The 16209-nt window shown below is 43.9% G+C and overlaps 2 protein-coding genes across 3 annotated transcripts in view; one reads left to right on the forward strand and one right to left on the reverse strand.

Annotated features, from left to right (window-relative positions):
• The window catches only part of LOC310697348 (uncharacterized protein), a 330617-nt gene that overhangs the window by 153716 nt on the left and 160692 nt on the right, over positions 1–16209 (forward strand). The window contains exon 3 of one of the 2 annotated variants that reach the window (XM_083483932.1): positions 13043–13141. The exons of the other annotated variant lie outside the window; for it this stretch is intronic. Within the exon in view, the coding sequence (XP_083340058.1) occupies positions 13043–13141 (99 nt within the window). The remainder of the gene's footprint in view (positions 1–13042; positions 13142–16209) is intronic. 2 annotated transcript variants of the gene reach the window in all.
• BOD1 (biorientation of chromosomes in cell division 1) overlaps positions 1339–16209 on the reverse strand; it is a gene marked incomplete at its 5' end in the record, with an annotated part of 61647 nt that continues 46776 nt past the window's right edge. The window contains one exon of the mRNA XM_083483900.1: positions 1339–3367. Within this exon, the coding sequence (XP_083340026.1) occupies positions 3358–3367 (10 nt within the window). The 3' untranslated portion in view covers positions 1339–3357. The remainder of the gene's footprint in view (positions 3368–16209) is intronic.

A 16209-nucleotide genomic window follows, 5' to 3' on the forward strand; every position in this document is an offset into this window, starting at 1 on the left:
CTGGTTTTTGGTGTATATGTACTCCCTTCCTTCCAGAACTGCTGGTGTGGGTAGACCAGTCATGCCAGAGGCTATGAAGGAGGCTGCCCTCTAACACCAAACAGGAGTGCTTTCTGGGGAGATAGTTACAATGAGAAGCAAAGATAATATCCAGCTTACCTGTCCCTCCCTAGAGACCAAAGTAATTTGTTTTTCTCTGCCAAATTCCACTCTCTCTCTCACACAGTATGAACTAAGTAACTAGGTATGTGAGAGCTTAGAATAACCCAATAGTTTTGGCACAAATACATGCAAAACCCTAACGATGACATTTATTAATAAATAAAAGAAAGGATGAGGACAAATGGAAGAGGGAGAACGCTGCTTTGTGAAAATAACAAAAGATCACCTTTTAGTTCAACTCTATCTAGTCATAGCTACTTGCATGTAGCTCGCCTCACATGTAGCAGCGTAGATGGTGAGTTGAGTGACTGAGACACAAAAAGACTGTGGACCACAGTCCACTTTAAAGAGTTTTGGACTCAGGTCTTGACTGACCGCTGGCATTATCCAGCCAATCGCAAAGCAGTCATGTAGCCAGGAAAATGCCTAGGTGCTTGGGGCTGAAACACTCAGGGTGACATTAGGCCAGAGAGGACCCATCCAGGTGAGGAACAGTCACCTTTCCTCAGTTCCTGGATGTGGCTCCTGCATTATAGATGGAGGACTGAGTAATTTTAGAGGGACAGATTGGGGAGAGCCGAACAGAAAAGAACAGAGCAGAACAGAACAGAGCCATATATATTTAATTTATTTAAATGTTTATAAACAACACTTTCATAGGAAATATAGCAAGGCAGCACACAACATAAAAACATAATGCAAGAATGGCTGGTTAAAAAAACATGTCAATAAAAACTGGTTGTTAAAAACGTCAAAATCAAAATTTCTGTCTGAACAGTATGTTTTTAGAAATAAGTCTAAAAGAAAGCAAGGATGACTCCTGCTGGACATCTATTGGCAGGGAGTTCCACAGGGCAGGACCTGCCACATTAAAGACATGGACCCTGACTAAGCCTCAAGGGACCACTAAAAGTGCCTCACCAGGGACTGATGTGGAGAATAAGGAAGCCCTTATGTGCCAGCAGCCCTTATGTGCCCCAGTTATTTAGGGTTTTGTGAGTTAACCCAAGGATCTTGAACCTGTTTTAGTAGCAAATTAGCACCTAATTAGCAATTTTATCCCCTAAGGAATTATTTTCTCAATATTTCTTTTTTCTATTTCTGTAAACCTTGAGGTTCTGTGAATATTATGTCACATCGCTTGCTTTCCTGGGTGGTGTCATTTTGGTTTTGTAATGATTGGTGTGTGTGTGTGTGTGTGTGTGTGTGTGTGTGAAGTATACTTTCTTAGCATCTCTCTAACTATCTACTTCTTAGAGTACTGTAAAACTAGGAGTGAACTCTGTGTTCATAGAGCACTGATTTCTCCCATTCCCAGAAGGCTGATCCTGGCCCTTTGTCTGTATGGGTTTCTTCCTTCCGTTGACAGAAGTTTTTGCATGTCAGCCACACTCCCACACTGTACTTTGAAAGTATTCATAATAATCTCAAAGAGGAAACTACAATTTGGCATTCCCAATGCACTGAGGCAGAACAAGTTCACAGACCCATGCAATGCTCCTCTTCCGCTTTGTAGTTCATTGGATGCTCACGAAGGGCTTGTCCACACTTTCACCTGACCTGTAACTTGATTGTAGCATGTAATGATTAATTCTCCCGGATCCAAGTGTTTTTCTCGTTGTTCCAATCTTACCTCCTGAATGGGAATTTATCAGATGTGCAGAAAATCCAAATGGGTATTTTGCTTCCCAAGCTTCAATTCCATGGGCAAGATCAGATTTTTGCAAGGTGCAGCCGTGGAACAATGAGAACAATGAGAAAGGGAGAATTAATTGGTACACAATATGATAAAAATACAGGTCAAGGGAAATTGTGGATGATCCATCAAGGTGTTGTGTGGTTTGAAGAGACCAAGCAGGCTTAAACGGACATGTAAGTGGGCTGGGAAAACTATTGTGTAGTATGTTGTAGAACTGAAAATCTGCAAATTCTCCAACTTACTTTTGTGTGTATTTGAAATGCAATCCTACTGGTTAACCAGAAACTCTTCATTGGTCTGGTATCGGATCCAAACGAGTTACATGTGTGCACATGGGCTGTTTTTCTCTCAGAGCAAGCAAAGCTCTGGCTACCATGGAAGAGAAGGCATGGTTCAGTTTTAAAAGCAGTTTTTCCTTTTCTGCAGTGTGGAGGGTTTTCCTGTGAACGAGCATGACCTTTCTCTGAATCCTGGCCGCCTTGCGTCGCCAGTATTAAGTAAGCAAACAGCAAGGACTGGTATAAAAATGAGTTCCTCATTAAGATAGTAAAATGTAAGATTTGTTTTATTTGTTTTGTGGCTTGTTACCCTTCAGTTGTATTTTTCCTACTTTCTTTACAACCATAATGGCTAAGAAGCCCTTTTCTTTTTTCTTTTAAATGAAATTGGGTTAGTCATGATGACTCCGGGAACTGAGGTTTTCAGAGTGACGCCAAATATCACAATAAATGGCAAGGGTTGACTGCCCCTTTGTGAATCTGGACTTTAGCAAATCATTTTAATGTCAGTTTACTCACAGTTTTTTTGTTAGGCAAGCAGATTGTTGCGTAATGATCCCCCTGTCAAAGTTGCCACATAAGACAGTCTGCCATGCTGAACACATTAAGTGGGACGAAGCGCTTTGACTAATAAAGGAGGTCATGCTGAGCAACAGCTGGCTGGCCCTCTTGCAATTTGAATATTTTTTTTAAAGACTCCAAAAGGAAAGTTTGCATTTTTAGGAGAAAAGGGATCTGCAGCTGGCTCATCAGCATTTTAATATCACATCTCCAGCAAAGAAGTTGGAAGATGCTGGTCTGAAGTGTTTGTAGCTAAGAAAAAATACATAAATGACTCTATGAAAAGGGAACTAGGTGGGTCTGTGTTTTTAAAGCTTAAAACAAAGTTAGACGTTATTTAGGACTGTATGTATGCAGTGCTTCATTATCACCACCATCAATGCAGTGCATCTTACTTCGGTGTAATGAATTTAAGATCAGGATGTAGGACTGCAATTAGAAAACTGCTGGTTTAGGGCAGGGGTGGGGTACATTTCTTTTTAGCCCAAAGCCCCATGCACTCACAGGTAATTTGCTGGGGGCCGTATATCTGTGGTGGGCTGGGCCAGATGCAAAGATGGGGTGGGACAGAGGTGAAGCAACAATAGTGACTCTTAACTTTGAGCAGTAGGCTACATTCCAGCTGGATGAAAGCTGTACATCTCATAGATTGGAACCTCATTCATGCCTGTAAGACATGCAAGGAAAACATTTGTAAAGCATATTCAGTCATGTGGCAACCCACCACCACATGGTGCAGGTATAGGAAGGTTACCAGACGTCCCAGTTTCCCGGGGACAGTCCCTGGATTTAGAAATCAGTCCCAGACAAAATCCTATCATTCCTAATGAAGTTGAAAAGTGTCCCTGGATTCACTGAAAAATATCTGTAACCTTAAGGTATAGCTCAGACACAAGTTTACTTCTTAATGAGAAGCAGCCATCTTAAGATAAAGGATACATCAGGGGATGGTGTAGGAAACTTGTGGCAAGGGAGGAAATACTGGTTGAAACGTGAGGTCAGATTCAGGTTAATGTCTCTGTTTTTTTTATAAAGGAGATGACAATGAAGAACAAAAGGCTAGGATTAGTTTTTAAAATAAACTTCCCAAGCACTTGTGGTTCCTACCACAACCCTATTCATTTAATTGAGAAATGAACTCCACTGTGTTGTATGGAGCTTACTTATGCGAGGAAGCATTGCCCACTCCCCTGTGACCTCATTGGCCACGCCCTGTGACCTTGGTGCCATGTCTCCCTGACAACCTAGCAGCCCCACTAGGTCTGTTGGGTACTGGTTGCCTCTATATTTTAAATATTCATTTGTATGGACCTTTATGTATGTTGCCCTTCAACATAGTTCATACCCTGCAACATTTCTCCGATGAAAATGGGGGCTTCCCTATTCCATATTGATAATATTGCTATTTATACCCCACACATCTTACTGGGTTGCCCCAGCCACTCTGGGCAGCTTCCAACATATATAAAAACATAATTAAACATAAAAAACTTCCCTATGCAGGATTGCTTTCAGACAGCTAGAGGGTCAGATAATGCCATACCTTCCAACATTTATCCAATGTAAACAGGGACATCCTTAGGAAAAGTGGGACATTCCAGGGATGTCCCTGGAAAATAGACACGTTTGGAGGGTCTGCATGGCTTACATAATCAAAATATAATAAGCCATTAAAATACAATTAAAATAGGACACATAGGCAACAGTGGCTATAAAAGCAGAAATGTTTATTCCTATATAGGATATCATCTTTGTAAATCACCCCCTCTCTCCATACACACACACACACACACACATACACACTGTAATTTAGACTTTAAATGGTGTCATACTTTATAGACGACCCCTAATTTCTGTGAGAGTATATGGGAGAACTACAGAGGCACTTCTCCCTCAGTTCCAAGGAGCCTGGGAACATTTGGAAACGCTGGCAACAGGAGAGACTGAACTATAGAAGCTTCCTTTTCAGCAGCAGGGAGGGGAAAAAATGCCTTCCCCTCCTCTTTGGCAAATTATAAATGTTGCACTTGGCTATTTCTCTGCAGGGGAAAGGGAGGGGGGGTCAACCAAATCTAATTAAAGCAGCCTCGGATGAATGGCTGTTCTGTCTGATAACCCCTTGCCAGCGTCTCTTCAGGTGCTTTCTCACTGCTCATTTGCAGAAGTTGATGCTTATCACCTGTGCTGGGGGAGGGGAGCGGGGGCTCAGAGCAGCTGCAGCCGTGGTGCCTGGTGTCTGGCTCGCAAGCGCTTGCCCGACACTTATTTCGTCATACTCCGCTTGTTGGCCTTGGGTCAGGCCAGGGATCCCCTTGGGAACCATTGTAATGAAAGGCCCTTCACATCATCCACACAGCTGTACAAACTGCGGCCACCTTAGCCCTCTTGTCTGCTCTGGAATGTGGCTGGGATTTGGGAGGCTGTGTCTGAGCGCAGCCTTTCGGATTTGGCCTTTGGAGAGACCGGGTGATTCCTTTCAGTCTTCCTTATCCGATCTCTGCAAAGGATTAGGCTGAGCTTTTCAGACGGTGTAAAAAAGAGAGCAGGCGGGCAGCTCTAATTCAGAGGGTTGAATGAGCTGTTTCAGTCCTGCCACATCCTGCTGTACACATGTGAGCAGGGGTGAACATGAGGTGGGCCGACGGCTCGGGTTCGGAGGGAACATTGGACGGTGTAATTTAGGGTCAGCAAATTGTGATAGTACTAGCATTCATCTTCCATGTATGTTCCCTAGAACTCCTCCTTTAGGATGGCACCATCTGTTGCTGTAAAGCAAGGGTGGCCAACGTGGTGCCCTCCAGTTGCTGCTGGACTACAACTCCCATCATCCCTCCCTGAGTCTAATTCCCCCGCTCCCTGACTTGACAGTTGGGAAAGGGGAAACTGCAAAGAAAATACATAGGTCTGGTGCAATCCTGGAGGCCTACCTATCTCCATGCTGTTGCTGTTGCAAAAGAGACCAAGCAGGAGGGGTGTGTCTATGTATGATTATGGAGGAGACGGGTCTGGGCGGATGGGGTTTTGCATCTCAGTTTTGAACCTCTGTTAGGGAAAATGTTAAGTTTAGCCTTCGTGGGGTCCTGCTGTTGCATGCAGCTGGCACAGATCAGCTGGCATGGGACCAGCAGAGGTTTTGTAGCCTTAAGTACGTGCTACAGTGCTGAACCATACACCATCAACCTGCCTTAACAAAATGAACATCAGAAATGGCAGGATTCAAAAAACTGCAGGAGACCATTTCAGTCTTCCAAGACACCTTACCGTTGACCTGAAAGTTGCCATTCTCCAGCAAAGGAATTTCAGTGGGACACCTTAATTGGCTAAATTAGGACTTGTAGAGAAATTGGATTCTGGTTGTTCAGGCTTGACTCCGGACAATGGTTTCTTGTGCTTCTGCAGGTGTTAATTAACATAGCAAAAGAGCATACGAAGAGCCTGCTAGATCAGGCCAATGGCTCATCTACCCAGCATCCTCTTCTCACAGTGGCCATCCAGGTGCCCCTAGGAAACCTGCAAGCAGGATTTGGGCCCAAGAGCACTCTCCCCACCTGTGGTTTCCAGCAACTGGTTTTCAGAAGCCTGACTTTCACCAACTGAGGAGAGAGAGCATAGCCGTCATGGTTAGTAGGCATTGATAGCCCTCTCCTCCATGAATTTGTCGAATCCTCTTTTAAAGGATATTGTAGTACAGTGGTACCTCGGGTTAAGTACTTAATTCGTTCCGGAGGTCTGTTCTTAACCTGAAGCACCACTTTAGCTAATGGGGCCTCCCGCTGCTACTGTGCCACCGCCACGTGGTTTCTGTTCTCATCCTGAAGCAAAGTTCTTAACCTGAAGCACTATTTCTGGGTTAGCGGAGTCTGTAACCTAAAGCGTATGTAACCTGAAGCGTATGTAACCCGAGGTACCACTGTATAATAATAATAATACCCCACCCATCTGGCTTACAGCATATATAAAGCGTGTTCTCCTTCATGGACAGCACGTGTTGTGGTGGGGGCCACCAGGACACTCCAAAGTTGGGGGCGGGCTAATTGATCGTTGGCCACTGATGATTGGGGCTTCCCTTGTTGTTGGCAAGAAGTTAATGTTGCCATTTGTTGATTGACAGCCAGAAATGCTAAAACTCCTTGCACGAGGCTAGGGCTTCCTCTTTTCTACCGTGCATCGGATTGCCCGTCCCCCCCTCCCTAGAATTAGGGTTGTTCACTTTGACCTTGCTATGCCTGTCATGGGGTCGTCTGCTCTTGGGGCAGGGGCCCGGTAGTAATTTTGTCCATCTGGCTGATTGGCTGGGGCCATTTGGTTTTTGCCTACTGCGTAGCAAATCGTCACAACTTGTAAGGTTGCAGTTAGGCATTGGTTTATGGTTTGGTTGGTTGAGGGGCATGGATTGGCTGTGCCTGCCCCTCTAATGCTGCTGCTGCGAGGGATTCCGTTAAAGGAATCGGGGGCTAACTATTGCTTGTCCACTCTGTCAAGGGGGCTCGGGCCATAGCAATGAGCTCCTGGTTGCATTTGGGGTGAGGGCAGGTTCCCTGCTCCGCGTAACCCCCGAGTGTATTCCCCTATTCTGACTTTCGCATCGTGCGGAATGTCAGTCTGTCCCCCATGGTGGGGGCAGATAGTCGCAACCAATGCCTAAGCAACCACTCACAAATTTGTATTTTAATAAAGTTGTGGCCAAAATTATGCCAAAAATCTTAAACAAAAATTCTGTGTGATGTGTGAGTTATTGGGGTGGCCCTGGGGACCTCGACACGCAAAAACATAATAAAACTATAGGTTTGTTGTCCTGAATCTTCCAACATTCAGCTATATTGGATGTCCACGAGTCCAAGTGTTATGAGAGAGGGATAAAAATAGTCATGTCATATATATATATATATATATATATATATATATATATATATATATATGCAGGTTTTGGTGTCCTCGGGTGTCTTCCCGTGTAAAAGTTGGGGTGTCTAGGCGACGTTTCGACGAGGTCTCACTCGTCATCTTCAGGCTGGTGCTTTCGGCTTCTTGTTACTGGAACAGAGCGGGATCTCAGTGTTTGAGTTCCTATAAATACTGTAGAGGGGTGTGGTGTATTGCCTCAAAAGTTCTGGGCAGAGGGGAAGTTCCCAGGCTAGTGTTCTTTTCTTCTTTTGTTCCTTAATTACTTGAGGGATATCTTGAGTGATTTCTTGAGTGATATTCTGAGTACCATATGATATGCTGCACCCCCCTGCAATCCCTACACAGATCTGGCTGGCACAGGGCACAAAACCACAGCTCGCCCCTATACACGAAGCCAAGCCAAAGCACAACTAAGTGCAGTACAGCCATCTTCCCAGAAAAACTCTTCACAAATTCAAGAGGTCAAGACACGAAGGCTTTAGCAACTAATCCACACCTAATGACCCACCTAAGTGGTACTCAGAATATCACTCAAGAAATCACTCAAGATATCCCTCAAGTAATTAAGGAACAAAAGAAGAAAAGAACACTAGCCTGGGAACTTCCCCTCTGCCCAGAACTTTTGAGGCAATACACCACACCCCTCTACAGTATTTATAGGAACTCAAACACTGAGATCCCGCTCTGTTCCAGTAACAAGAAGCCGAAAGCACCAGCCTGAAGATGACGAGTGAGACCTCGTCGAAACGTCGCCTAGACACCCCAACTTTTACACGGGAAGACACCCGAGGACACCAAAACCTGCATTCCTGTACCCGTGAAAATCTACGAAAACATATATATATATATATATATATGCTTTCGTAGATTTTCACGGGTACAGGAATGCAGGTTTTGGTGTCTTCGGGTGTCTTCCCGTGTAAGAGTTGGGGTGTCTAGGCGACGTTTCGACGAGGTCTCACTCGTCATCTTCAGGCTGGTGCTTTCGGCTTCTTGTTACTGGAACAGAGCTCTGTTCCAGTAACAAGAAGCCGAAAGCACCAGCCTGAAGATGACGAGTGAGACCTCGTCGAAACGTCGCCTAGACACCCCAACTCTTACACGGGAAGACACCCGAAGACACCAAAACCTGCATATATATATATATATATATATATATATATCTCAGAATGAATGCTCAATGAACAGGTTGTCTGGAAGTGCCCTGTGTCAGACAGCACTAAGTAATTGCTGTTGTTGTGAATGGCCACTTTGCTTATCTCCAGCTTTACTGAAGATAATTTTTTGTCACAGACAGTACTTACAAGCTTGTATGTACACCAAACATCTGATGAAGTTACAAAAGCTTAAGCATGGTTAATCTGTAATTCTTGACAGTTCCACAAGACCCGTGGCTGTTTTAGAGGCAAGAGACTAATGGCCAAATTGGAAATGATGTTAATTGAATGCAATTAACATCTAGGTTTTTGAAAAGAATTAAATAGCACCCCTCTCAGAGCAAACAAAAGCTTTAGTGGCTGGTTTTTATTGGGACTCCCTCTCCACTCCCTGCTATTTGGGTGCTGTTGCTCCAGGGCCCCTGCAGCTATTTAATTTTTTTAAAATGAGAGCACCACTTGCATCCACACAATTAAATTCTCACTTGATGCTAATATGCCTACCACTCTGGAAGTTAGTTCCATCAAAGCCACTTTTGATCAGCAAAGGGTATGACATTTTGGCTTTAATAAATCTGGCACTTGTGATTTCTTTCATTAACTCATAGCTGATTTCATTACCAGGCCTGGCAAAATTACAGTCTCGAAGTTGCAAGCAGAAAGTGCAACTTGATTCCACTCAAAGCTGAGGAAGAAGGAAAATGTGATGGTTATGGTCTTCAAACTAGCAATTGCTTGATTAAGTCTGAGTTTATCTTTCTTATCTCGTCTCCCCTCCCTTTCCCTGCTGGGCCCCTGGCAACATGTGGCTCAGTCAGACACTCAGCCCCAGTTCTGCAGGGAAATTTATGGTTTGTGTTTGACAGTGGCCATCCATTACGCTTCTGTGCAGCTGTTCATGTGAAGACAACTTTAAACTCTTCCAGAAACTGCTTGCATTCATCTGCAGGCATTCCTTGCTGGACCAGGAATGCAGGAAGCTAGCTGCCTCCTCTTCCCTGGCAAAGAAGAGCAAGCTTCTGTCCCTTGCATCACTACAATTGTTCATTGACAAGGATGGACGTGGAGAATACTCTGTCATCCTGGGGGCTGCACCCTTCAGAACAGAACTGCCTTACGCAGAGTCAGATCACAGCTCCATCCAACTCAGTCTTGTCTGCACTGACTGGCAGTGACGCTCCAGGATTGCAGTCAGGGCCCTTTCCCAGCCCTTCCTGGAGATCCTGGGGGTTGAAGCTGGAGGCTTTTGCATGCAAGGCAGATGCTCCACGTCTGAGCTACAGTCGTTTCCCATTGGCATCTCCAGTTCAGGGATCTCCTTTCAGCCTGACATCAGATGGCTTTTATAATGTAACACCTATGTTTGTTTTTATGCAGTTCAGAAAAGGCACACAACTACATATTCTTATGGCGCTCTCATACCCAAGCACACACTTGAAGTTACATTATTGGTGAGGCAATATTTAGACAACTGATTTCTCCCCACCATAAGATTATTTTTGAAGTTGCTTGGGGTTTCTGTGATGCAAAGATATGAAAGCCACAGTGAAGAAGAAGAAGAAGAAGAAGAAGAAGAGTTTGGATTTGATATCCCGCCTTTCACTCCCCTTCAGGAGTCTCAAAGCGGCTAACATTCTCCTTTCCCTTCCTCCCCCACAACAAACACTCTGTGAGGTGAGTGGGGCTGAGAGACTTCACAGAAGTGTGACTGGCCCAAGGTCACCCAGCAGCTGCATGTGGAGGAGCGGAGACGCGAACCCGGTTTCCCAGATTACGTGACTACCGCTCTTAACCACTACACCACACTGGCTCTAGTGTGCTTCCATACCACCTCATGAACACTTGGGGTTAGGAAGCCCAGTATATATTGCACTTGGATCTTAAACTACTTTGTGCCCTATAGTTTCAAAATTTTCAAATGGAAAGGTATGTTTTGTATGTGATATAGTATTGATAGTTGATGCGTGGCATTCCTTATTGCAGTTGTTTTCAAAATTTCTACATTCAGGGATTACTTTGTACACTGACATCTGCCAGGGGACCTTCTTCATTAGAGGTTTTAAGACAGAGGTTGGGTGGCTGTCTTCCAGGGATTCTTTTGCTGTGATTTCTGTATCGCATTGGGGTCTCTTCCAACTCTACAATTCTATGGAAGTCTAGGGATCTTCCACAGAATCTGCTTCTGGGGATTCTGGGGCATTCTCTAGGACACAATGCTCAATGGCCCACTGTGAACAGGTCCACAGCCAGGATTCCCCTGTGGCAGAAGTGGTAGTCTTTCAATATTGAACAAACTTTCATAAGCTTCTAAAGAGTTCCCTAGAAAACAGTTATAAAGCCAATGATATTTCTTACCTGACCACTATCAGACGGAAACCAGTCAAAACAGCAACCCTAAAGCCACCCCAAAGTCAGCTGAGGAGCAGAAATGCCACTTTGCCCCACAGTGTGCCTGTGGAAAACTTTGTGGGGGTAGACATCCATTCAATGGCAGTTAACCCACCGTTGGTGAGGGCCAAAATGGAGCATGCTGGGGCAGCCAAGCACCTTTTCCGTATCCAAAGTCCTTTGCCATTTTTTATCAGTTTCCTAGCTTATTTGGAATCTGGCAGATTTCGCTTGCAAGGGAGCTGAGATTTCCAGTGAGCAGATGGGAACAAAACTATCTGGCATTTCTGAAGTTTATTTTTATATAATCCTTCATTCTTTTTATATACATTTGGAGCTTTCCTTATGGCAGCCCTTTCTACACTCAGAAGGTGATGACAGTATACGAGAAATCAATATTCATAAGCACTTGGGGCAGATCATGATAAAAGTAAGCATGATTCAGCAAAAATGGAAGCACTTTCAATGAGTGAAAATAAGTCTCACAAGGCCAAACTGCACATTATGTTTAATGTATGGTTTGACATCATGTGAGTATTTCCCCATCCTCAAATTAAATAGCTGTGGTGGGTGGGAGTCAGGAATGGACTGTTGTAAGGAGGAGTGATGTGAGCATTGTTATGTATTCAGTGGTCTGTGTTTGCCTGAGCTTAAGTTTGGACTAAGTATTCTGAGCTCCTGTGTTCTGATTCGATAAATGATGTCCAATCACAGAACACTTCAGGATTTAGGCCTCTGCCATTGGCCCTTGAACTCTGAGTCGTGATTCGCAGCTTGGAACTTTAGGCAGCCAATCACGTTGGGAGTGGCCCAGGCTTTCAGGATTGTATATAAGCAGTTGCTTTGCCCCTGTTTCCCAGTTATGTAGTTCAATCAAGGTTCTTGCTGTTATCACTGTGTCGTGCCTCATGGGAACCCACCTACACTTCAGGCATGTCCGGTGATATATTCTTTCTGGTCTTATAGTCAGTATTCAGGCCCGTGCAGTGGGAGGCACAGCTGGGTACATTTGCCCCAGGCGTTGGAGGGCTAAGTTGACCAGGGGCCCCCACCAGGGGCCAGCTGCCTTTTTGTTTGAGTTTCTAACTTTATTCTAACAAGGCTCCTGCCCCCAGACCTCAGACAAGCTCTGCATGGGCCTGTCAGTATCAGTTTTGTACCAGTGGAATCCTTGATACTTGCTGATGTCCGGGCACTTTTAAATTATACTCTTGTAGTATGGGGATTAATGGCAGGACAACAAAAGGGTATTTAGTGAACACTGTTGGTTGCTAAAACACTTATACTTCGAGTTGGAAGGATAAACAGTCACTATCTATTATGCAATAATCTGAAGGTCTCACTGACCTTGCTGCATGTGAGCAAATCTATTATAAATGTCAGTCTTTTCTGACTACCTATCTGGAGAGGTCGATGACCTGTATCAGCATATATGTTTAAATTAAAATGGGTGTCTTGATAGCTATTGTATTTTTGATGTGAGCTGGTGTGTTGTTCCTCCCTCTTTTCTACCTCCCTATTTTTGTTTTCTTTCTTTCTTTTTTAGACTTATGTATATTAAACAAACAGAATCTGAGGGAAAGCCTTTTTTTGGGGGGGGGGGGACCATTCTCAATAGAAAATTCCACCACAAGCAGCTATTTGGCCTAGGAATGAAGCCTTGCCATTAGTGGTGGATCTCCAAACACAACCATTACAATGAGGAGGCTTCTCCAGGAGGGAACTACCAATGACTGAGACCTATAGAATAGGAGGAGGAGCACCATGGTGGTGTGACACTCTTTCCCAAGTATACACTGACTCCCAACAAATTATGGGAGCTGTCTGTTGCAGTGGCTCTCCATGGCATATTATTGCCGCCACCACTCCTGTGTTTCTCTTGTCTCCCCACAAAGCCATTCGACCTGCACAAAGGCAAAGGCTCTTCTCGCCTCCATTGCTATGGAAATCACAAGCAAAATGTACAGTAGCAGCAGCAGCAGCAGCAGTGACAGGTAGGAAGCTAACTCTCTCTCTGTGGAATTCTAGCAGGGCTCCTGTGCCTACTCAGATTGTATGGCTGGTGACAGTTTTTCATTTATGTACTTCATTTCGAAAATTTATAAACCGCTTGCTCAAAAGAATATTTTTTGGACAGATCAATTCATTGCTATCTGTTAGTGAGAACGCCTTATCATTAATCCAGGTGTGCCATGACTTGTTACCTGGATATAAAACATTACACAGAGAGCACTTGTGCAGAAACTGGAGGGCACTTCCCTAAAGCAAGGTTGTCTGAGGCTACAACATTCATTTAATGCATCGTTTGCTGTTCCTTTTGAGAGTTATAAACCACAGCGGGATGTAATTGACCTGTGCTGCAAACTAATATTGACAAATAAACAGTGAATCTCTTTCGTCAGGGTTCCTTGTTTTTGCATGCGTTCATACTTGCTCATTTTTCTAGGCAGCACTCTGTTGATTTGTTAGCCAACATTTTCCTTCTTGAACCATCATTCAGTTAAGGCCTTTAAAATATCCAAGAACATTTACATCTAATCTCATGCCGAACTGTGTGCAACTGCTATCAAAGGCGTACCCCGCGTTCACCACGTGTTCTGTGGGTTCTTGTATAATTAATGCAAATTATATGCTCATATAAATATGTGAAATAACCACATTCTTCTGGCTCAAACACTGGCCATCTGGCCTCGAGCAAACTGCTCACACAGAAACAGAGCATCATTTGAAACTTCCAATGCCTCTGAATAATTTCTGAGAGAAGGTTATCCATTTCCCTGGAAACTTAAAATTTAGTGGAGCTGTTAAGTGTGCTCGTTGACATAGTGAGTGCCATCCAGAGTGAAGAAGAATGCCCACTCTGTGCTACTTGGTTAGTTCAGTCCTGACAGAGGTTTACACTTCTTTAACAAGAATGGAAAGGACAATAAATAGGCACTTCTCACCTTGTCATCGCAGTTGCACCACTGCTATATCTCAGTAAATTCAGTGGTTTGAAAAACTTGCTGTAGAAGAGCATATGCGCCTGGTTGTTGTTTTCTGTGATGTCTTTTTCCAGGTGGAATTCTTGAGCCATCACTTCCCATGAGAGTTTTATGCCACATACACTGGTAAGGAAAAGAGGAGCAAGGAATCCTCTCAAAAGTCAGCAGCAGCACAAATCAATTATGTGGCACACTTTTAAAGTGCAAATTGCGGGGAGAGAGAGAGAACTTTATAACAACACTGATCAGCAAGTAAATATTATTCCCATTTTATAGAGAGTCTGAAAGATGGTGATGTGCCCAAGGATGTTCTCCACAGGTAAATAAAATATAGCTAAAGCTGGGACAAGATGTTGCAAAAAATATTGAATTCCTCCAGGTATGTTGACTACTTGGACTCTTTACAAACTGGTTACAATAGATGTTGCGAAACAACAACTCCCATCATCCCTGAGCATTGCCCATTCTGCTGGGAGCCAATGGTGTGGAGACATTTATGTTTCCCTTCCCTCCCACTACAGTCATAGGAAGCTGCCTTACACCAAGTCAGATCATTGGTCCACTTAGCTCAGATGGCTTTCCCCAGTCTCCTGACTTGAATCTCCTCTTGCTGTTTTAATTGTGGCATTGTTTTAATGGCTAGTTTTATTTTACATTTTAATTGCAGGTGTCTAATTTAACGTTTGGGTGAACTGGCTTTATTGCATATTTTAAATTATGTGCGTTTATATTTTTTTGTAATGTGTTTTATTCTTGTAAGCCACTTAAAAGTCACATTGGCAATTAAGCAGTATGATAATGATAAAAATAATATTATAAAGTGCATTGCTGATCCGTAAAATAACCCAACTCTTCTCTCTCCCACAGCTATTTTGCATTATCCAGTGAAGTTGATCTGTTTCTGCCTGTTTGCTTTATTTGTCATGTGGCGCTGGTAAAGCTCAGTGGTGCGATTGACGGAACAGCCGTGCTGGCAGGAGGAATGCCCAGACAGTTCCTGAAGAGCACCATTCATATATGTAGAGGTACAGGGCGTATTTTTCCTTGAATGCAGGGTCTGTGTGGGTGCACTGCATGTGTTCCTGGGAAAGCTGTCTGAGTAGCTGACGCATCCCAATTATACTTATGTTCCTGAGGAAGAACTGAGCATCTGTGAAGGTCCACGGAGAAAGTTAAAAATACCATGCTGGTCTCCTCTGCCAAATGAAAGCACACAGATGTTTCCAGTATCAGAGGGTTAATGTTTTGGCAGAAAGTCCAGTCTGCAGAAGCAGGAAGAGATGGCCCAAGGCATCCTGGAGTCTGAGGCAAAGAATGCAAATGTTGCCACGCCACACCACTCTTGTGGGGAGAAAATGCAAAGTGACAAAGCAACAGGGCAATCCTAGGGATCTCTACTGATCCCCACGGAGTTCACCAGGGCTTACTCCCAAGTAAATGGATACAAAGGATTGCAGCCCAAATGGCCGGTCATTTTCTGTCCTTTTGCAATGGCCCTAAATGTTCTGCCTTAGGGAGGGTAATCAAAACAATCTAAGGGAATGGATCATCTTTGGTACAAAGGAAGGTGGAAATGGTTGGGACTTTTTAGAGCAGAAACAAGACAACTAAGCGGGAATATTGTAGAGGTTTGAAATATGGGCTCCAAGAGTATATAATTAGAAGGAACCTGAAAATATGATGGGGTTGTCCAGTCCTTAGGCAGGAGGGCTTTTGATAAAACAGAAATACTCCTTTGAACAATGCATGAGAACCAGTGGGGTGTAATGGTTAGAATGTCAGAATATTGATAGCTGGGTTCAAATCCTATTCTACCATTAAGCACACAGTGTTACCTTGGGCTAGTCACTGCTTCTCACCAGAGCCCCCTTCATGGGGTTTGTTGTGAGGATAAAAGGGGAGTGGGCTGAGAGAACCGTGTATGTTGCTCTGGCTGAATTCTTTAGAGAAAGATGAGATAAAAATGTAAGGCGTAAATTACAGTTGCTGTAAGACATTAACGTAAATTTCTTTTTTAGAAAAATGCTTGGAGAATAGTTAAACTCATGGATCCTTCCATGCTCAAGCATCTAACTTTT

The sequence above is a fragment of the Podarcis liolepis genome, assembly GCF_965112155.1.
Source record: "Podarcis liolepis genome assembly, chromosome: 2".
Taxonomy (NCBI): domain Eukaryota; kingdom Metazoa; phylum Chordata; class Lepidosauria; order Squamata; family Lacertidae; genus Podarcis; species Podarcis liolepis.